This window comes from Aquarana catesbeiana, linkage group LG05 (assembly GCF_042186555.1).
Source record: "Aquarana catesbeiana isolate 2022-GZ linkage group LG05, ASM4218655v1, whole genome shotgun sequence".
Taxonomy (NCBI): domain Eukaryota; kingdom Metazoa; phylum Chordata; class Amphibia; order Anura; family Ranidae; genus Aquarana; species Aquarana catesbeiana.
Genome location: NC_133328.1, coordinates 159,335,814 through 159,358,065, shown reverse-complemented (window position 1 = coordinate 159,358,065; position 22,252 = coordinate 159,335,814). Strand labels below are relative to the sequence as shown.

At 44.1% G+C, this 22,252-nt stretch overlaps 1 protein-coding gene across 1 annotated transcript in view; it reads right to left on the bottom strand.

Annotated features, from left to right (window-relative positions):
- STT3B (STT3 oligosaccharyltransferase complex catalytic subunit B) overlaps nt 1-22,252 on the bottom strand; it is a 255,397-nt gene that overhangs the window by 43,783 nt on the left and 189,362 nt on the right. Inside the window, exons 9-10 of the mRNA XM_073630289.1 lie at nt 12,330-12,484; nt 9,128-9,336 (exon numbers count right to left, since the gene is read on the bottom strand). Of these exons, the coding sequence (XP_073486390.1) occupies nt 9,128-9,336; nt 12,330-12,484 (364 nt within the window). The remainder of the gene's footprint in view (nt 1-9,127; nt 9,337-12,329; nt 12,485-22,252) is intronic.

The following is a 22,252-nucleotide window of genomic DNA, read 5'->3' as shown; positions in this document are numbered from 1 at the left end:
CAATTCGACGCATGCTCGGAAGCATTGAACTTCATTTTCTTGGCTCATCGTAGTGTTGTACGTCACCGCCTTCATCATGGTCGAAAGTTCAGAAGACTTTTGTGTGACCGTGTGTATGCAAGGCAAACTTGAGCGGAATGCCATCGGAAAAACCATCCAAGTTTTTTCCAACGGAAAATCCGCTCGTGTGTACGGGGCATTAGGATGCATTCAGATCTTTGCATTGCAGCAATGCATGGTAATGCACAAAATAGTGCAGTGTCTTGCCATTTCTTTTACCTGAACACACCTTGGCAGTGTAGCATATAATACACTTGTAATTTAGCACACAGCAATGCACAGCTGTTAACGATCTTACAAAGTTTATAAAGTTGGGGAAAAAAAACAAAACAAAACAACACGACATAGGTCCATCCAGGTCAACATATGCATGTGATTTTTATTCTCTAACAATTCCCATAACATTTGGGTATACAGTATACTATATAAAACAATTACTGTATATCCATTAAAACGGAAAATTGTATACTCACCTTTCCGTAATTTTCCTTTCCTGACGCATCTTCATGGCAGCACACACTGGGTTGTGACACCGCCCCCACAACCTGACAGGATTGGTCTAGCTATAAAAGTTGAAGAGAGATGACCCCCACCATTCTCTGTATATATCATCTTAAGACAGGGTGGGAATCTGTGTGCTGCCATGAAGATGCGTCAGGAAAGGAAAATTACGGAAAGGTGAGTATACAATTTTCCCTTTTCCTGACGCCTTCATGGCAGCACACACTGGGAAATAACTCGCCAGTCGGGAGGGTGCAATTAAAGTTTTATTATTCTAAAGAGCTGTGGAATTGGCTGTAATAATGGATCTGCCAAAGTCCGCTGTAGTTAGATGCGCAGAGTCAATCTTATAGTGAGAAGTAAATGTATGTCTTGACGACCAGGTAGCTGCCTTACAGATTGTCTCCGGTGAAACTCTGCAGTATGCTGCCCATGAAGTTGCCACTGCCCTGGTTGAGTGTGCCCTGATGTCTTCTGGGATGGGAAGCTGCTGAGATGAATATACCTTCTTAATGGTGTTGACCAGCCAGGATGCGATTGTTCGGGAAGTTGCTGGATAACCCTTCCTAGGACCGTGAGGGATTATGAGAAGAGTATCTGATTTTCTGAAAGAGGCTGTAGCTTCCAAATAGCTGGTAATGATAGTTTTAACATCCAATGCATGAGGTTCACCCTGGTCATTAGTAAAGGATGGAAGGTTGATATCTTGATTATAATGAAAAGAAGATGATACCTTGGGAGTGAAACGTTCCGAGGGTCTTAGTACCACTCTATCGGGATAGAAGACTAGGTAAGGTTCTGTTAATAATAGTGCTTTAAGTTCTGAAACTCTTTTCGCAGATGTAATGGCGATAAGGAAGGTTACCTTCAAAGTCAGGTTCCAAAGTGAGATTGACTCAATTGGCCAAAAAGGAGGTTTAGATAATGCATCGAGTACTGTGGAGAGATTCCATGCTGGAAAAGTGGGTTTCTTTGGAGGTCTGATTTTTAAGCAAGCCCTCATGAACTGAATCACTAGCGGATGTAGTGCCCATCTAATGCCTGTTTTAGCTGAAAGAGCCGAAATCTGGACTTTAAGAGTACTTGAGCTTAAGCCTTTGGTAATACCCAACTGAAGGAATTCCAGAACTTGTGGTGTCTCTGGTGATACTGGGTTCCATTTTCTTTGTTGGGCCAGAGAACAAAACCTATTCCATACTTGCGAGTATGTCTTGTTGGTGGTGCTTCTTCTTGCTTGTAGAAGAGTAGAAATGACCTCCTGCGAGCATCCCTGCTCTAACAGCCGAGTCCTTTCAATTTCCATGCTGTCAAGTGTAACTTTTCTGGAGCTGGGTGTAGAAATTGACCCTGGGACAGGAGATCCGATGTTACTGGGAGAGGAAGCGGTTGTTGTAAGCTGAGTTGTAGTAGCGTTGTGAACCACGGCCTCCTCGGCCAAAAGGGAATTATGGCTATTACTGTTGCTGATGATTTCCGAAGCCTGGATAGGAAACTCACAATTAAGGGTACTGGAGGAAAAATGTAACCCAGCTTGAAATTCCACAGATGGGTCAAACAATCCATCCCCTCGACCGATGGGAAGGCTGCTCTTGACAGGAATCTCCGACATTTGGTGTTCGCAGGTGTGGCTGCTAGGTCGATTTCTGGTGTTCCCCAGGTTCTCGAAAGAAGGGAAAAGGCCTGTTGGCTCAATGACCACTCGTTGTTCGAGAGCAGTTCCCTGCTCAAATAGTCGGCCAGCATGTTCTGAGCTGCTGGGACATATACCGCTTTCAGGTCTATTAGGTGCACTTGAGCCCACTCCATGATAGGTCGTACCTTCTGCATCAAAGTGCGACTCCTCGTACCCCCTTGCCTCTGGATATACGCTACCGCGACTTTGTTGTCCATTCGAATTACGACATTCTTCCCCACCAGGTATGGAGTGAAGACCAGAAGTGCCTGAAAAGCCGCTCTGAGCTCTAATATATTGGATACTATCCCATGGGCCTGAAACTTCCACTGCCCTTGGGCAGCTAGATTCTGGTAATGAGCTCCCCATCCTAGCTGGCTGGCATCTGAGGTGACCACCTCTGGCTGTGGAGAAACTAGAGGTTTGTATCTCTTGAGATTTCTGGGTCGTGTCCACCACCACATTGATTGTTTCACATACCTGTGTATGTAGATTCTCTGAAGCATTGATACTCCATCCCACTGCCTCAGAAAGGAATTCTGGAAGATTCTTGTGTGCCATTGAGACCACTGGATCATGGGCAGAGTTGCAGACATGGAACCCAGGATACTCATACATACTCTGGCTGGCAAATGTGTAACCGAGATTAGCCTCTGAATTTCCTGAATCAGAGGCATGATTTTCTCCTGAGGAAGCTGTACTCTGTTCAGGATGGTGTCTAGTTCCGCACCTAAAAAAATCATCTTCTGAGTGGGCTGAAGCTTGCTCTTCTGCCAGTTCACCAGCCAACCAAACTTTTGCAGAGTTGATAATAGGATCTCTCGGTGTTGTATCAAGACCTGGCGACTTTCTGCTAGAAGAAGTATATCGTCCAGATAATGATGTACTCTTAGACCTTTTTCTCTGAGGTATGTGATGAGAGGCAGGAGAACTTTGGTGAAGGTCCTGGGAGCTGATGAGATGCCGAAGGGTAGGCATTGGAACTGGAAGTGGTGTTTGATTGAAAAGCGGAGAAATCTTTGAAAAGCAGGATGTATTGGGATGTGGCATCTGATAAGTCTATGGACAGCATCCAATCTCCTAGATTCACTGCTAGTAGTATGGACTGTAGGCTTTCCATCTTGAAGGTTTCTAACTTGATATTTTTGTTTAGTCTCTTTAGGTCCAGTACTGGCCGTAAATCCCCCGTTTTCTTTTTTACCAAAAACAGAGGGGAGTAAAAACCTCTGCCTTTTTGACCTAGTGGAACTTCCAAAATTGCCTCCTTTTGTTTTAGTTCCATTGTGTATCTCAGAAGGATTCTTTTCTTGTCTGGGGAAGCCGGGAGTTTGGTTGGCAGAAAGTGGTTCCTGGGGATCTCGTTCAGGAATCTCCACCTGTGACCGTACTTGATTGTAGAAATGGTCCAATGGTCCTTGATGTTTTCTGACCATATTTGTATGAATTTCTTTAATCTGGCGCCCACCCTTGGAGGATGGGCGGGCGTACCTTCAAAAGGACTTCTGTTGCTCGGTAGAAGGGGTGGCCTTGGTTTTTCGCATCCTCAGGAAGGAAGACTGTGTGTTCTTCCAGTTTCTCTTAAACTCTCTGCCTGGTCTGTAGGTTTTGGCTTCTCTGTACCTTTCGGGAAGGTTACCTTTATAAGCAGGGCCTCTTGGTCTCTTGGGTCTTCTGTCAGAGGGAATGAGCCCCGATTTTCCTCCAGTCACCTTAGAAATTGCTGTATCTAATTTGGAGCCGAAGAGATTGGAACCATCATAGGGAATTCTACACCAATTTGTTTTCGATGCTGCGTCGGCTACCCATGGTTTTAGCCACAGAGCTCGTCTTGCCATCACCGAGGCCAACATTGCCCGGGCTGAGCATCTAATAATGTCCACGGAGGCTTCTGCGATAAAATCGCCTGCTAATTTAAGTTCCTGTAGGGACGAAATTACCTTCTCCAAGTCTATCTCTCCCTGAAGAGATTTTTCAATGTTGACAGTCCAGCCTGTAATGGCTCTACCAACCGCTGCTGTGGTGACTGCTGGTCTGCAAGCGCCTCCTGCTGTGGAGTAGGCTTTTTTGAGTTCGCGAAAGGAGACAGCATCTTCAATGGGTAGGGTGACATGCCTTGCCAGACGCATCAAAGAGGCATCCACAACCGGGGCATTAATTAAGGAGGTAACGTTAGGTTCTCTTAAAGGATACATCTTTGCAAGTCTATTGTTTAAGTTAGGCCTCTTGTCGGATCTTTCCCATTCATCTTTAATCAGATCATTCAGCTCCTCAATGAAGGGGAAGGTTTCTGGATCCCTCTTCAGGTTCGGAAAATATTTCCGCGTTTTCTGAGGTATTTCCTCGGATTCTTCCCAACCTATGGCCTCTTTGACAGATTTTGCAAAGGGTTCGACCAAGGTGAAGTCAAAACCTGTTGGTACTTCTGGATCTTCGTTCTCTGAAGGAGATTCTTCTGCCCCTGCCTCGATCGCTGAGCGAGGAGGAGCCATGGAAGTACCTGGGTCTGACCTGGTCGGCAGGGATGCAGTTGACTCCATAATAGATTCTCTGACTGATTCCCGAATCAGGTCAGTTACTTCTCTGACGTCTGATTCTCTATCCTTCGTAGCTTCATTGAAGCACGAGCGACATACTAATTTATCTGGCAAAGCAGTAGCGCCACATACCCAGCAGCAATTGGCTGCGGGACGAGTGTGCTGGGTTTGCTTGCGATGTGGTGAAGGTGACCTTCTATGATGAGACTGGCTACGTCGAGAATGACTGTGGCGTGAGTGACCATGACGGGAATGGCTACGACGTGAGTGCCTGTGACGAGATGAGGAGCGTGATCTGCTTCTGCGGGATCTTCTGCTTGAGGCATGGCTTGATCTCTCCTTGCGTCTTGATTCCGACCTGGAAGGACTGATAGAAGGGGTCTTGTCAGCAGATGTGCTCTCTTTTTTTCTCTCTCTTCAATAATTACCATACGGACAGCCTCTTACCTTACTGGACGTGGGTGGTCTGCTTGGGCAGTGGTCTCCATGAGCAGAGAGGTAGAAGGTAGGCAGGCAGGAATAAAAGAGGTCTGGAATGGGTCAAAGAGGAAGATATATATATATATATATATATATACATACATACATACATACACACACATCATTGTCACCACTTCCATCTAGGTATAGAGACACATACACACATACATACAAACATATCCTTTTTTTTTTTTTTTTTTTTTTTTAAAGTTTTTTCTCTCTCTTTTTTTTTTTTTTTTTTTAAAAACCCTTGTAACGATGGATCAGGAAGGATAATAAGGACTTACCAGCTTCCAGAGAGAAATTCTGTTCTGTTCTGTTCCGGGATGCAAAGAAGAGCAGGCAAAAACGAGCAGAATACCAAACTTCTGTTTTTTAACAGGTAGAGCCCTTTTTTAAAAAGACCGCCGCCGTCGCGCCAAAAATGACGCTCCGCGCACGCGCAGAAGTGTCGCGACGGCTCCGGCGCCATGTTGGGAGCTGGCAAAAATGTAGGCTGTCCCCATCTGACTTCCCCACGCATGCGCAATGCGGGACGAGACGCGCCGGCGGCCATCAGAACGCTGTGGGACTACAGAGTCCAGAAGAAGAATACAAGAAATTCCAGAAACAAAAAGATAGGTAAAAATAACTTACAGGAGAAAGGGGAATTAGAAGTGGAGACCACTGCAATACTGAAGCTTCTTTAAAGCTTACTCTGTGCCAGATGATCCATGTTGCTGCCCCTGAGACCACCAGAGTGGGGGCTCCCTCCATAGAAGCTCCTTTAGAGACTGTACAGGAGGGACTTCCAAACAGGAGAGGCTTGAACCTGCTGGGGTGATGCGGTAAGATGCTCTGCGATGTCCAACCATCTTGTCAGGTGAGGATAAAAAAAGAGAATGGTGGGGGTCATCTCTCTTCAACTTTTATAGCTAGACCAATCCTGTCAGGTTGTGGGGGCGGAGTCACAACCCATAGTGTGCTGCCATGAAGGCGCCAGGAAAATGTGTTGTGGTGCGCTGGGGCTCTATTGAATAGGCTGTGCTAGTGACATGCACGTGCGTTAATGCAACACTATCGGCAAGAATGGGCCTGAAAGTTATATTTAAAGCAGAAAACACTTTTTTAGCTTTCATTTTTAAAACCTCTGTCCCACATTTGTTTTGTTTGTCTAAGCTGGGGGATATTAAAAATGTTTTCTCCTGGTGACCATTGTCATCAGGACAGACGGTTATAGAAAATCTAAACAGTTACAGTTTTTATCGGAACAAGAGTAGGGGTAAAATCTTTCAATCTGTACACCTGTTTCAGCGACAGATGTTTAACCCCTTCCCGACCAGCCGCTGCAGTTGTACTGTGGCAGGTTGGCTCCCCTGGGCAAACCAATGTAACTGTACGTCGGTTCGCCTTTTGCCCACTAGCCGATGTACTTGCCCAGCGGTCCTGATGACCCCCCCCGGCACGCACGATCGCTCCACACAGACAGAACGGAGATCTGTCAATGTAAACAAAGATCTCCGTGCTCTCAAGGGTGACGAGAGCAATCAGTCTCCTCACCCAGTCAGTCTCCTCCCACCCCAGTTAGAACCACTCCCTAGGGAGCACAGTTAACCCTGTGATCACCCCATAGTGTTAACCCCTTTCCTGCCAGTGACATTTACACAGTAATCGGTGCATTTTTATAGCACCGATTGCTGTATAAATGCCAATGGTCCCAAAAATGTGTCAAAAGTGTCCGATCTGTCTGCCATAATGTCGCAGTCCCGATAATAAAAAAAAAAAAAAAAAAAAAAAAAAAAAAAAAACCACACAACGCAGATCACCGCTATTACTAGAAAAAAAAAAAAAATCATAATAATAATAATAATAATAATAATAAAAATGCCATAAATCTTTCCCCTATTTTGTAGATGCTATGTTTTTTTGTGAAAACCAATCAATATACGCTTATTGTGATATTACCAAAAATATGTAGAAGAATACTTATCGGCCTAAACTAAGGAAAAACATGCTTTAAAAAAGAAAAAAAAAAAAAAAAATTGGGGATATTTATTATAGCAAAAAAAGGACAAAATATTGTGCTTTTTTTTTTTCAAAATTGTCGCTCTTTTGTTTATAGTGCAAAAAATAAAAACCGCATAGATGATAAAATACCACCAAAAGAAAGCTCTATTTGTGGGAAAAAACTTCAATTATGTTTAGGTACAACGTCGCACGTCCGCGCAATTGGCAGTTAAGCGACGCAGTGCAGTATTGCAAAAAAGTGGCCTGGTCATTGAGCAGCCAAATCTTCCGGGGCTGAAGTGGTTATGGTGGAATTTCTCTTAAAGCGGATTTCCATGTTTACTGCAACTTAAAATCATGTGGAGCAAGCTGGTTTAAATGTATTTTTTACTGCAGTAACAGATGCAGCGTCCTTTAGCGCTGTATGAACTTTTTGTATGTTGCATGCCCAGGACCAATTCATTTTTAATATAATACATTTTTGGCCTTGTTGTATATATATTTTTTCTTTATCAGCAAGCTTTTTACCTCCCTTTAGAAACATGAAATTTCTCAACAGGCCACTTTTGTCTTATGTAAATCTAGACAGATATCCACGTAAACCAGTGGTGCTCAACCCATGGCCGCGGAGCTGACTGATGTGGCCTGCGACCGCAAACCTAATATGATTAATAAAAAAATGTAAAAATAGACAAGGGAAGCAAATTCTCGGGGTCGGCAAACCATTCATCGTGATCTGTGCTTGCTGACCCCCCATCCCAGAGCATCAGAGTGCAGTGAACCAGTGCTGGCAGTGGAGGGAGGCGGAGGGAGCAAGAGCCACATAAGCCAACGCTTCCTTTGCAGACACGACTCCCAGGCGGAGATACCAAGTGCACTCTGCCTCTTATCCCTTCTAGTAGTCTGGAGAGAGATCCCAGCAGCAGCCGCTGCAAGAGGAAAAGAGGTCTTCAGGTCAGTGTATAAGACGCATACACTGGGCATAAAGCTCATAGCAATGGGCATATTAGCATCTATAAAAGGGTTAACTATTGGGCTGCTTTCACACTGATGTACTGCAGTTCACCCACACCCTGGGTGGAGCACAGTGCACCAGCAGCTTTCCTGCGGATTTAGCTGCACTGAGCCATAGACTCCTATTATATACGGCAGGTTTAGTGCACTTTCTGAAAGCGCACCACACCCACAAGATATATTAGAAGTCTATGGCAAAGCATAGCTAACTCGCAGGAAAGCCACAGGTGCACTGTGCTGAGGGTAAACAGGGTATAGGAGGCTCAGGACAGTAAGGGTTCGTTTACATTTGCAGTTTGGGGAAGCAGTAAAATCCCACAGTTAAGATGCGTTTTTACCACACCCCCACAACCACTGGTGTAGCGTCATGGGGTCACAATGGCGACCCTGCTTCATGCTCCAGGGAGCCCATGCGATCTACCTGGTATATTCGGTTTTAAAATTGGACAGGAGGAATGGCATATACAGGAATTGATCCTCTCAATTCTCCTTCTCCAATCACTGAAATAGACAGAGTGCTTGTAAAAAGTAAACAGTCACTGATCACACTAGTGTCATCCACTTTTTGTGATTAAACAGTGGGTAACCATCCAACCTGAAATGGTCCCATGTAAAATAAGGAACCCTGATTGTGGTTTAAAAACGTCATTATTCAAAATAAAGAATTCAAAATTCTGAACCATTTCATTTCATTGTGGCCCGCCACCGGTTACCAAATCACTTAAGTGGCCCACGCACTCTTCAAAAGGTTGAGCACCCCAGATCTAAACAAAAGTTACATTAAAAAAATGCTTTCCAATAATTAATGTGTTCCCAGGTTTCTATGCTGTCAAAGAAAATTCTTCATAACAAAAAGGAAAATAAAATGTGGTAATTTTACCTTGTCATATAGATTGCCAGAACTCTTTCCATCTTCATCACTGCTGTCCTCTATTGGTGGGTTCTCCCTTTTCATATCATCACCAAGATAATGCTCAAAGACATTGGAGAAAGCAATAGCAGACAGCATGCAGACTACAGGAGTCAATGTCAACATCAAACGAACCATCACTCCAGCAAAATAAACAGCACTAATTGCATAAAGGGCAACTGTGAAGAGAAATTTGAGATCACTTAGTCATTCTGTCAATTAGGAAAATCTGACACACTATATGTGATTTACTTACAGTTTATAACACCTAATAATTTATAAGGTACATAACCATTGCAGAACTAATACAACATAAATCTCAGCTATACACAATACTACAGCGTAGAGAGGATGCTCTGCTAACTAAAGCCAATAACCGCTGATTGTCAGAGGAGCAGTTCAAATAATTTGCTCTGGCATGTCAGGCAAAGCAAACGTTAACTTGAACAAGCCAGGTACTTAAATTGATGCCAAAGAAAAGCCATAAAATTGTACTGTTCCTTGTTGAATATGAGTGCCCTGCTTTGTAATGGCTCAAAATAAAAAGCAATATATGTTGCAAGCTTCCAGAAAACAAATGTTGGATTGCTCACAGGAAGGCATTTGCAAAGCTTACATATCCAATCAACATTGGTATGTTTGCAGAAAGGGACTTTCAAAGCTCATATCAAATCAAAAGTGTAAAAATGCACAATATGGTGCGTACTAAACGTCATTTATTTGTATTTTTTTTTTTTAAAGAATCCACATGAAGCACTCACGAAGGGAACTGTAACTTCAAAAACTCTTTGTTATTGGGATTCATTAGGGCAGACATGTCAAGCTGGTGTTTTTTGACCATCCTTCCAATACATGTTTAAGAATTTAACCAGAATAAGGTTCTAGCTGCATTCCAGTTAAAAAAGACTACACACCCCTAACATCACTGTACAGCTCAATATGTCAGGAAATCGTTTAATGTCCCCTTCTCTGGGATAAATTATTGTTGAAGTTACTTTAAAAAGAAGTATGGCCAAAGCTTTTTTGGCCATACTTCAAGGGTACACAGGAGTGCAGTACATTCTGCACTCCTGTGACCCGTTTTCAGCCGACAGTGGGCTAAAGTCTGCTGTCATTACTCAGTGGGTCCAGGTACTGGATCGATCCTGATTTTATAGTCGGGATACATCCAGATGCCTGGACTGGCAGCTTGCCAAGCCTCTCAGCAAGCCGCTGTGAGACTGAGGCAGCCACTCCCACCCCTTCCCTAGTCCTGCATTCCAGAGAGCGTTGGAGGGGCAGAACAGAGAGCTGGTAACTGACAGTCACGGCTCTCGCCTCCGCTCAGAGCAAAGCAGTCAGTGGTGTTTGATGGATCAGAGCTCACTGCAGAGATGACGGGGAACAGATGCAGCATCAGATCAACGCTGCATCCACCTAGGTTAATAATAGAGAGAGAGATAGATTTTAATCCCGAATTTCTCATTTAAAGCCATCTGTATATGCAGATGAAAAAGATGCAAGTGAGCTGTTTAACCTTTAAAAAAGTCTTGAGATTTCTACATCCCAGCCACACAGCACAACCAGGAGGCTAACACCACATTAATACTGTAGAAAGGATGCAGTGGTTTTCTTTCCACCCCAGGCAAGTCACCTATAAGAAAGTTCCTTGCAAGCACATTTGCATGCAGCACACTTGACTAGCATCCAATGCTACTGTGAGGAAAGATTGAAATCTGTTAGGCTCCATGCACACTGGCTTAAAAATCGCTGCTACTACAGGAGTTTTGTGTTATGCCTGTAATCATCCTAATGTGCATGGACACATAAGATAAAGCTGCTTCTACAGGCAGATTTTAAGCTCAACTTTTAGCGGCAGGGATAAAAAAACCCTACTGGTTTGTGTTTGATTGGAGCTTTGTGGCAGAAAAAAAAAAAAAAAAGCAAAAAACTCTCCTAAAAACTTGTCTAAACCCTGTACATAAAAATTCTCTATGAGCGTTTTTTTTCTGCCAAGGGAACTTTTTTTAAACCCAGTGTGCATGGAGCCTCGTCATTAATTGCCATGTTCCCTCTGAAATTACTGGGTCAAAAATAAGGGGAAATGTCAGTGTTAACAAAAATGGCAATAAAAATCTGAACAAAGGTCTGACCTTTTGCTCTTAATCATTGTTTTGCTGCCTGCAGCTAAACTGCAGATCTTTTGCTCCCTTCGGGTCTCAGAGATCCCACAAGAAGTGAGAGTAAAGAATAGTAACATGGATAAAGAATAAACTTTCAGGAGATGCAAACTTTTCTCCCTCCTATTCATAACCGAGTTCCATTTTACATATTATTTATATATACACAGATTGCATTATATTTCCAACATTGCAAAGATATACAGTACGTAAAGGGGTTGGGGGCTTCACTACTTCCTGCTGGGTGTTTGTGTTGCACTACTTCTCTCTCAGTATAATTATCAGTCTAGTGGCCAATAGATTTTCTGTCTCAGCATTAATGTGGAACTTTACCCATAGCAACTTGATAAAAAAAAATAATTTTCTTTAGCAAGGAACATACATTACTTATTATGCAATCAAAATTAATACCATGGATGGAGGAACCTGTTCCAGGCTGCTGGTGGAAAAAAAAAAGCAAAAAAAACAAAAAAAAAAACAAACTACCTATAATATGGCTAGCATAACAGAGTAGGATTGCCTACAGAAGACCACTAGGAGAACCTGTTAATCCATATGAATTACTATCTTAAAAATAAGCTAACAAACATGTAAAATAAAAAATAATTGCTGTTAAAAAAGGTACAACATGTATTAAAATTACCTAAAGTTTACCTTTTAAGCAGAAGAGAATTGAGCTAAATAGCCTACAGGAACTCTACCAGCCATTCTGGCAATGCCAGTGCCGGCCAGCTTCTCCCTCATCTTAAGAGTCATAATCTACCTAATGAAATGTATTCTAGAACATATGGTGTCTCACACAGACTACCAAGTAATAGCGTACAACTGGAGGTTTTCCCGACTGAACGATGGCCCATTATCTGAGCACAAGTAGCAAAGCATGACCAGAATAAAGCAGGATCTCATTTTGCGTCTCATAACACAATTACACCACAAATACCAAAGAAAAAATATAACACAAAATGGCAACATTCAAAGCATGCAGATGAAATTTAATTGCTGACGGTTCTTACCAAATACTCGCTCATCGTTGATATTTTTTATGCAGAACCACAGCCCTGCTGGAAAAGTACAGACTAATATGTGAAGGTCAAAGAAAAAAGAAACCCATGTTGTCGGCTGGTGTTCTGATACTGAAGCAATAATAGGGATGTGAATTTTTGCGTACCTGGTAGAAAAAGGAGGAAACACAAAAACAGTCACTAAAAAAAGGGATCGTATTTACTGAAAAATGTAAAAGAATTGTGTTGGGTAGTCAGGTGATCCCCATAGGCATCTATGGGACCTGAGCACTTAATTTGAAAAGAAGAACAAAGTGCAAATGTGTTGAGCAATGACTGTACAGACAGAGGAGAGCAATGTAATCAGCATAGCCTGCCAAGTACACCATGAAGTCTAATTTACACATTATCCTTACTTCATTAATAGCTACACACAGAAACTTTGTAGAGGTCGCTAATGCAGAGTTTAATCTACACACACAGCACACAAATATATGAGATTTTCGGACGTATGTAAAGTAGGGTATGGGGTCCTAGTAGTGTGTGTGTGTGTGTGTGTGTGTGTGTGTGTGTGTGTGTGTGTGTGTGTGTGTGTATATATATATATATATATATATATATATATATATATATATATATATATATATATATATATATATATATATATATATATATATATATATATATATATATAAAAATAATAGTCCAAAAAGAGTTAAACTGCCATCCTCAATTACTCCAATGTTGCTACTTGAGGCAGAAGTTTTCTTTATCTTAAAAAGTCTTCTGTGTACAGCAGCCCCCCTCATACTTACCTGAGCCTCAGCTCTATCCAGCAATGTTGTAGGAGTGTCTCGGCTGCCTGGGACTCCCCTCCTCATTAGCGGAGACAGCAGTGCGGCACCATTTGCTCCTGGGCCACAGCTCCATGTCAGAATGGACACACAGAGCTGCAGCTCGGCATGGGTGCCCCCACAGCAAGCTGTTTGCTATAGGGGCACTCATCAGGAGGGAGGGACCAGGAGAGCTGAAGAGGAACCCTGAGATAAGGAGGATCTGTGCTGCTCTGTGCAAATCCACTGCACAGAGCAGGTAAGTATAACATGTTTGTTACTTTTATAGAAAAACAAAACAAAAAAAATATAGGATTTAGGCCCCTTTCACACGGGTGGACCGTATGTTCATTTTTCATCCATCCGTTTTTGGATGAAAAAAATGACATACATGTATCCCTATGGGATAGCGGATGAACATCCGCTGACAGTCTCCTCTATGCTCCGAAAACCCTATTTTTCCATCCGTCTGCGGATCGGATGAAAACGGACAGACGGTCTGTTTTCATCCGATCCCCCCATTGAGAAAAGCGGAGATCTGACCGGTCCGTTTCTGCACAGTGTGCAGAGACAGACTAGTCATCCGCCGGCTCAGCGGTGATCAACGGAGCGATTCCTGCTGAGCAAGCGGATGTCCAAAAACGGATCCTCCCGGGATCCGCATGTGTGAAAAAAAGGCCTTCGTATCACTTTAAGCTGCACAGAAAATATAAATCATAACATCTTACAGACTGCTATTATCCAATACGATAAACTGGACCTGAGATTTAAAAAAGTAAACTAAGCAAAAAATAATAAATACCTTAATCAACCAAAGTTTTCCCCTATTACAAAGAAAAAAACTCCAAGAACGAAAGTGTGATGGTGTACAAGTAGATTGCAAATAAATCTAGCTCAAAAAAATGGCAATTTAACTGTCAATTTATTGCTTGGATTACTTTGCGAGATAGCCGCCTTTCAGAGCCAATGGATGAAGTCAGTGAACCTGATGTTAAAATGATGACCTTTTAGTTAGAGACTAAAGCGTTAAACCGATGGCAATTTCACAGGGATCTTGGGTATAAAGACAGCTTTTATTGCTATTCTATGCCAAAACATTTCAGAAAACACCTGCCAAGTGCTTAGATACCAATTGCTTCTAACAAGGGATGTGCCTTGCAATTTTACAGGTCAGTTTTCTGCCCAGATGCCTGATCCTCCCCGGCTGTTGAGTTGGCTGGATTTTCCTTTCCAGAGAGCTCAGAAATGCCAGCCAGCTGCGGTCATGGAAAAACAATTATATGTAATGCATGTGGACCAGTGAGAAAGGACTAGTGCATTACTGGCATCTCCTCTAAACAAAACAGAAATTTGCTTATTGTTGCTGTTTAAGTTGATTCAAGTCTTCTAACAGTATGCAATCCCTAGGTCTCCATGAGTCTGGATTCTTCATGTATATAGGAGGTTTTCAGTAAACGGATCACAGCTCTTGGTGGCAAGCCCTTTTTCATGACGTGTGAAAATCAATGTTTCCCTATGGATGCTGTCTTAACTGGTCCAACACAAGTCGGTCCGACTTTGAAAATGCTCCCTGTACTACTTTGGTCCGACTTCAGCCCAGTGAAGTCGGATCACAGTCTTGCATGATCCGACTTTGGTATGCGACTTGTGCTCAGATGATCTTGAGGGGGAACTCCGCGCCAAATTTTAAATAAAAAAACGGCATGGGTTCCCCCTCCAAGAGCATATCAGGCCCTTGGGTCTGTTATGGATTTTTAAGGGGAACCTCCTACACTGAAAAAACGGCATGGGGGTCCCCCCAAATCCTTATCCGAGCACGCAGTCCGGCCAGTCAGGAAAAGGGGTGGGGACGAGCGAGCCCACCCCCTCCTGAACTGTACCAGGCCGAATGCCCTCAACATGGGGGGGGGTGGGTGCTTTGGGGTGCCCTGCGGCCTCCCCCAACCCAAAGTACCTTGTCCCCAAGGGCCTCTTCCTGACAACCCTGGCCGTTGGTTGTCGGGCTCTGTGGGCGGGGGGGGGCTTAATCGGAATCCATGAGCCCCCTTTAATAAGGGGGGCCCCCGGATCCCGGCCCCCCATCCTATGTGAATCGTACCCCTACCCATTCACCTAGGAAAAAAGTGTCAATAAAAAAAACACACTAGACAGGTTTTTAAAGTAATTTATTAGGCAAGTCTGGGGGTCTTCTTCCGACTTCGGGGATCTCTTCCTTCTTCTCCGCTATCTCCTGCTCTTTTGCCCGCTCTTTTGCCAGCGGTGGCCCGGTCTTCTCCGCCGTCTTCCTCCCTCTTCTCTTTCGATGTTGACACCACGCTCTATTGCGCTGTAATGCCGTGTGCGCAACGACTTGTATAGGGATGGGACCTCATGAGGGGCGGAGTCACCGGGTGACATCACCCGGTGACCACGCCCCATCCCTATATAAGTCGTTGCGCACCGTGCACACGGCATTGCAGCGGGAGAGTGCGCGTTGTGTCAACATTGGAAGAAGACGTCAGAGAAGACCGGGCCACCGCTAGCAAAAGAGTGGGCAAAAGAGCAGAAGATAGTGGAGGAGGAGCCCGGGAGAAGAACCGGAGAGCGCGGAGAAGAGGGAAGAGACCCCCGAAGTCGGAAGACCCCCGGAGCTGCCTAATAAATTACTTTAAAAACCTGTCTAGTGTGTTTTTTTATTGACACTTTTTTTTCCTAGGTGAATGGGTAGGAGTACGATGTACCCCATACTCATTCACATAGGGTGGGGGGCCTGGATCTGGGGCCCCCCTTATTAAAGGGGGCTCCCGGATTCCGATAAGCCCCCCTCCCGCAGACCCTGACAACCAACGACCAGGGTAGTCGGGAAGAGGCCCTTGTCCTCATCAACATGGGAACAAGGTGCTTTGGGGTGGTGGGGCCGCAGGGCACCCCCCTGCCCCAAAGCACCCACCCCCCCCATGTCGAGGGCATGCGGCCTGGTACAGTTCATGAAGTGGGGGCGCTCGCTCGTCCCCACCCCTTTTCTTCACTGGCCGGGCTGCGTGCTCGGATAAGGGTCTGGTATGGATTTGGGGGGGGACGCCCACGCCGTTTTTTCAGAGTAGGAGGTGCCCCTTAAAATCCATACCAGACCGAAGGGCCTGGTATGATCTTGGAGGGGGAACCCATGCTGTTTTTTTATTTAAAATTTGTCGTGGAGTTCCCCCTCAAGATCCATACCAAGTACAGTGCCTGGTATTGGCGGGGATCCAAGTCGGATCCCCGTTCATTGAAAGTCGGATGTATGTCGCTTTATGTCGCAGGGCAAAGTCGGATCCAAAGTAGGACGGCTGTCGTGTCGCACCAGTGTGAACCCGGCCTCAGGGAGAGTGGAGATATTGATCACTTGCACCTGCACAGCACTCTGACAAAACTTCAATATCACCTGCAGGATGTTCTGGTACAACGATCAAGGTGTATGCAATCTGAAGCCACTGAAAAGAAACCTGACACGCAGCTGCTTTTGCATCACTTTATAACATGTATATTAAAAATAAAAGTTGGTAGATAGATATTAAGGCAGAACTAAACTCTCTTAATCAACTATTATACCTATGCTACTAACATTAGTAAATAGGAAGTTATATTACAGGGAGGGAAAAAAGTATTTGATACCCTGCTGATTTTGTACGTTTGCCCACTGTCAAAGAAATGATCAGTCTATAATTTTAAAGGGTAGGTTTATTTTAACAGTAAAAGACAGAACAAAAAAAAATAACCAGAAAAACGCATTTCAAAAAAGTTAAAAATTAATTTGCATTTTAATGAGTGAAATAAGTATCTGACCCCTTCGCAAAACATGACTTGGTGGCAAAACCCTGGTTAGCAATCAGAGGTCAGACATTTCTTGTAGTTGGCCACCAGGCTTGCACACATCTTAGGAGGGATTTTGTCCCATTCCTCTTTGCAGAGCCTCCCCAAGTCATTAAGGTTTGAGGCTGATGTTTTGCAACTCGAACCTTCAGCTCCCTCCACATACTTTCTATGGGAATAAGGTCTGGAGACTGGCTAGGCCACTCTAGGACCTTAACGTGCTTCTTCTTGAGCCACTCCTTTGTTGCCTTGGCCATGTGTTGTGGGTCATTGTCATGCTGGAATACCCATTCATGACCCATTTTCAAATCTCCTGGCTGAGGGAAGGAAGTTCTCTCCCAAGATTTGACAGCACATATCCCTGTCCATTGTCCTTTTGATGTGGTGAAATTGTTCTGTCCCCTTAGCATAAACCCCCACCCCCAAGCATAATGTTTCCACCTCCATGTTTGACGGTGGGGATGGTGTTCTTGGGGTCATAGGCAGCATGCCTACTCCTCCAAATACAGCAAGTTGAGTTGATGCCAAAGAACTTGATTTTGGTCTCATCTGACAACTTTCACCCAGTTCTCCTCTGAATCATTCAGATGATTATCAGCAATCTTCAGACGGGCATGCATTTGTACACACTTTCTTGAGCAGGGAAACCTTGCGGGCGCTGCAGGATTTCAGACCTTCAAGGCGTAGTGTGTTACCAATTGTTTTCTTGGTGACTATGGTCCTAGCTGCCTTGAGATCATTGACAAGATTCTCCCGTGTAGTTATGGGCCAATTCCTCACCGTTCCCATGAACATTGAAATGCCGCGAGGAGAGACCTTGCGTGGAGCCCCTGACCAAGGGAGATTGACAGTTCTTTTGTGTTTCTTCCTTTTGCGAACAATTGCACCAACTGTTGTCACTTTCTCACCAAGCTGCTGGGTGATGGTCTTGTAGCCCATTCCAGCCTTGTGTAGGTCTACTATCTTGTCCCTGACATCCTTGGACGGCTCTGTGGTCTTGGCCATGGTGGAGAGATTGGAATCTAATTGATTGCGGATCACTCATTAAAATGCAAATCAATTTATAAAACTTTTTTGAAATGCGTTTTTCTGGATTTTTTGCTATTCTGTCTCTGTTACCACTTCAGCCCCGGAAGAATTTACCCCCTTCCTGACCAGAGCAATTTTTGCGATTCGGCACTGTGCTGCTTTAACTGACAATTGCGCGGTCGTGCGTCGTGGCTCCCAAACAAAATTGACGTCCTTTTTTTCCTACAAATAGCTTTCTTTTGGCGGTATTTGATCACCTCTGCGGTTTTTATTTTTTGCGCTATGAACAAAAAAAAAGAGCGACAATTTTGAAAAAACACAATATTTTGTAGTTTTTTTGCTATAATAAATATCCCACAAAAATATTAAAAACATTTTTTTCCTCAGTTTAGGCCAATACGTATTCTTCTACATATTTTTGGTAAAAAAAAAAATCGCAATAAGCGTCTATTGATTGGTTTGCGCAAAAGTTATAGCGTCTACAAAATAGGGGATAGTTTTATGGCATTTTTATTGATAATTTATTTTTTTTAAACTAGTAATGGCGTGGATTTTTATCGTGACTGCGACATTATGGCAGACACATCGGACAATTTTGACACATTTTTGGGACCATTGGCATTAATTCAGCGATCAATGCTAAAAAATTGCATTGATTACTGTAAAAATGTCACCGTCAGCCACTAGGTGGCGCTGCAGGGTTAAGTGTGTCCTAGGGAGTGATTGTAACTGTGGGGGGGAGGGGCTGTGTGTGACACGTCACTGATCAGCGCTCCCGATCGCGCTTGTTTACATTAGCATTTTCCCATTCTTCCTCACCGTGAGACGATCGCGGGTATCCCTGCGAACCCGATGATCACGGTCACGGAGCTCCCGGCGGGCGCGCCTGCGAGCCGCCTCTTAAAGGGCAATGTACAGGTACGTTAATCTGCCCGTACATGCCCTTCTGCCGCAGTATATTTGCTTGAGGCGGTCGGGAAGCGATTAAAATAAACCTACCATTAAAATTATAGACTGATCATTTGTCAGTGGGCAAATGTACAAAAACCAGTAGGGGATCAAATACTTTTTTCCCTCACTGTATATTTACTTGTTTTAACTTTTCCTTTACATTTCTTCAGTTGCTTACTGGTTTCTAACCTAGGCTAAATGATGTCATACATCCCAGGAGTCTTCATGGGCAATTTTTTTTCTTTCTTCTGGAGGAGGGACTTTCTCAGCTAAGCACTGCACCCTGCCTATAAGCCTGAGCTAAGGGCAGATGGATTCCAGGAAGTAAATGTTACATGAATCATCTGTCATTGCTGGAGAAGGCCATGGCTAGAAATGATAGGGGGGTGTTTTTCAATGCAATTTCTCAACAAAATGCACGTGGACACGGATGGATGAGTTTGCTTTAAATATTTAAAATGAATTGAGCAGCATTTTCAGTTTGTAGTTCTCAGATACAGTTTAGTCCCGTTTTAAGACTGTTTTGTTTGAATATGGCAATGCCTAAGATATTCAATGCACCACAAAGAGGGGTTAATGTACACAAGTGTTTGAATCACTTGCTAATCGGCACACTTAGTTTAACCACCTCACAACATGGCACTTTCACCCCTTTCCTGCCCAGTCCATTTTTCAGCTCTGTTGCACTTTGAATAACAATTGCGCTGTCATGCAACACTGTCCCAAATACATTTTTTATCATTTTCTTCACACAAATAGAGCTTTCCTTTGGTGGTATTTAATCACTGCTGTTATTTTTTAAATAAAAAGTTTTAGCTTGTCAGTAAATTTTGTAAATAACTTTTCTCCTTCTCTGATGTGCGCCGATTGCGCTGCGCCGATGTGCGCCGATTGCGCTGCGCCGATGTGCGCCGATTGCGCTGCGCCGATGTGCGCTGCGCTGCGCCGATGTGCGCTGCGCTGCGCCGATGTGCGCTGCGCTGCGCCGATGTGCGCCGATTGCGCCGCACCGATGTGCGCCGATTGCGCCGCACCGATGTGCGCCGATTGCGCTGCACGCCGATTGCGCTGCACGCCGATTGCGCTGCACGCCGATTGCGCTGCACGCCGATTACGCTGCACGCCGATTACGCTGCACCGATGTGCGCCGATTACGCTGCACCGATGTGCTTTGATTTACTGTAATCAGGGCCCTGATTGCCTGTCCGGGTGTCTCCTGCAAGGAGATGCCGCTGATCGGCTCTCCTTGAGACACACGCACACACTGTCAGTGTGAGGCGATGAGAGTAGATTACCGGCACTTCTGCATTTACATCTGACCGGATTGGACACAGCTGATCACATAGTTAAAGAGCCGTGTCATCGTCTCTTTACAAAGATCAAGGTTGTGCAATGTCCTAGGAACACGGCGTGGCCGCGATCGCCAGGTGCCCCTGCAGGTGCGCGAGAGTGCCCATTCTGGGGCGACGTCATATGACGTCCACCCAGAATGAGAGCTGCACCACTCCTGTCATTTGACGGTGAGCGGCAGCAAGTAGTTAAAGCCCAACTAAGTTTTAGAGAACTTTAACCACTTCCTGCTGTCTGTACACATATATGCAGCCTCACTAAAGTGGGTCTTTTGCGAGGCTGTATATATGTGTACATGATTCGTGCTGTCTCCCAGCACCCCAGCACAGAGGCCGGGGTCTCACCTACTAACAATCGGGAACCAGGAGGCTCCATTTCCGATCATCTGATTGCTGTAATAGCCTCTGATAGGATAACATAGAACAGTCATACAGCCTGCCCCTGTGTTTTTTTTTTTCTCCTCTGAATGGAGAGAAAGATATATTGCATCTCTTTCTCCCTGCTAGAAGAGAAAAACAAACTAAAAAGTGTGTAAAAAAAAAAAAAAATAGCTAGATTTTTTTTGATTAGTAGTATTGGTGTCAATTCGTGCGGGGTAGGGTAGGGTAGAAAAAGCAAAATGTGCACCATTGTTTCTGGCCCCTACTATGGGTACAAACAACAAAGAATATACACATTTGTGGTATCACTGCAATTGTCAGGAGCAGAAGTTATTTTGGATTGTTTGGTGGTAGGTTATGGCAATAGCAAGAAATTTACAGTTAAAATGTAAACATTTTTTACTACTGACCTTTTTAAAAAAAAAAAAAAAAAAAAATTTAGGCCAGCTTTCCTTTGAAAAGTACACCCACCTCTATACTGTGTACTTGTCTCTCCCCAAAGCTCTGCGTGTCATTCTCTGCTGCCTGCTTCCTCTTATGAGCATGACTCAGTTCTGGCACCAAGCGTGAAAATGGAGACGGGGAAGGGAGCTGAAGGACAGCCTGGGTCTGTTATCCACAGCTGTGGTGTACTGTGAGAAGGGGGGCACTTATGGGCACTGATGAGGAGGCACTAATATGCAGCACTGGTGGGCATGAATAGGCGGCACTGATGGGCAGAGATAGGCGGAACAGGACACTGAGTGAGGACTTCAGCTCACAGCCCCCTGCTCCTAAAACTAAAGAGAAATCCTTTCTTCTGTGTGTTTTCAGAACAACTCTACAGAAGAAATGGCTGCAGATACACAGCTACAACTTATGTAGGAGCATTACTGTCTTGCTGGGGGAGGGCTTTCTCCTGACTCGCTAGGACATTTTTTGGTCAAGTGGGCATCCTTGGGAAACTTAAATTTTCCATTATTTCACTTCTTCAGAATCATACTTGTGGGCATTTTTGGGTGGGACGTGGTTAGAGATAATTTCATCCACAGACATAATAAACTTTTAAGTCTCTCAAAGTATAAACTAGGGTATGTTTCTCTCTATTTTTTGTTACTATATACATATAAGCAATGCTGCCCTTTCAGTTGTTCTTCGAATGTCAGCTCATGTATCACAGACCCCACTCAGCTGGAAAAAAAAAAAAAGGGATTCGGCGACCAGGTTCACCCAATCCTGGCAGCACCACTTTTATAGGACTGCAAGTGGGTGCTTACAAGATTGGTCACCCTCTTCGCTGAGTGGAGGCAGTGTTGACAGGTCTTCATAACTGGAAATTCATTTGTAGAAGCACTGAAACGATCAACTTCCTAACAGGACTGCTGGACACTGCTGTTATGGAGGAAGAAAGCAGATATGCATCCCAGAAAGGAGATCTGCATTCATACTGCATATTACCACTATATTGATTTGGCTGCTGTTCAACTTTAAGGTTCAGAATTTAATGCTGGGTTTCCAGAGAGTTAAAGTGATTGTAAAGGCTCTTTTTTTTTTTTTTTAATAACAAACATGTTATACTTGC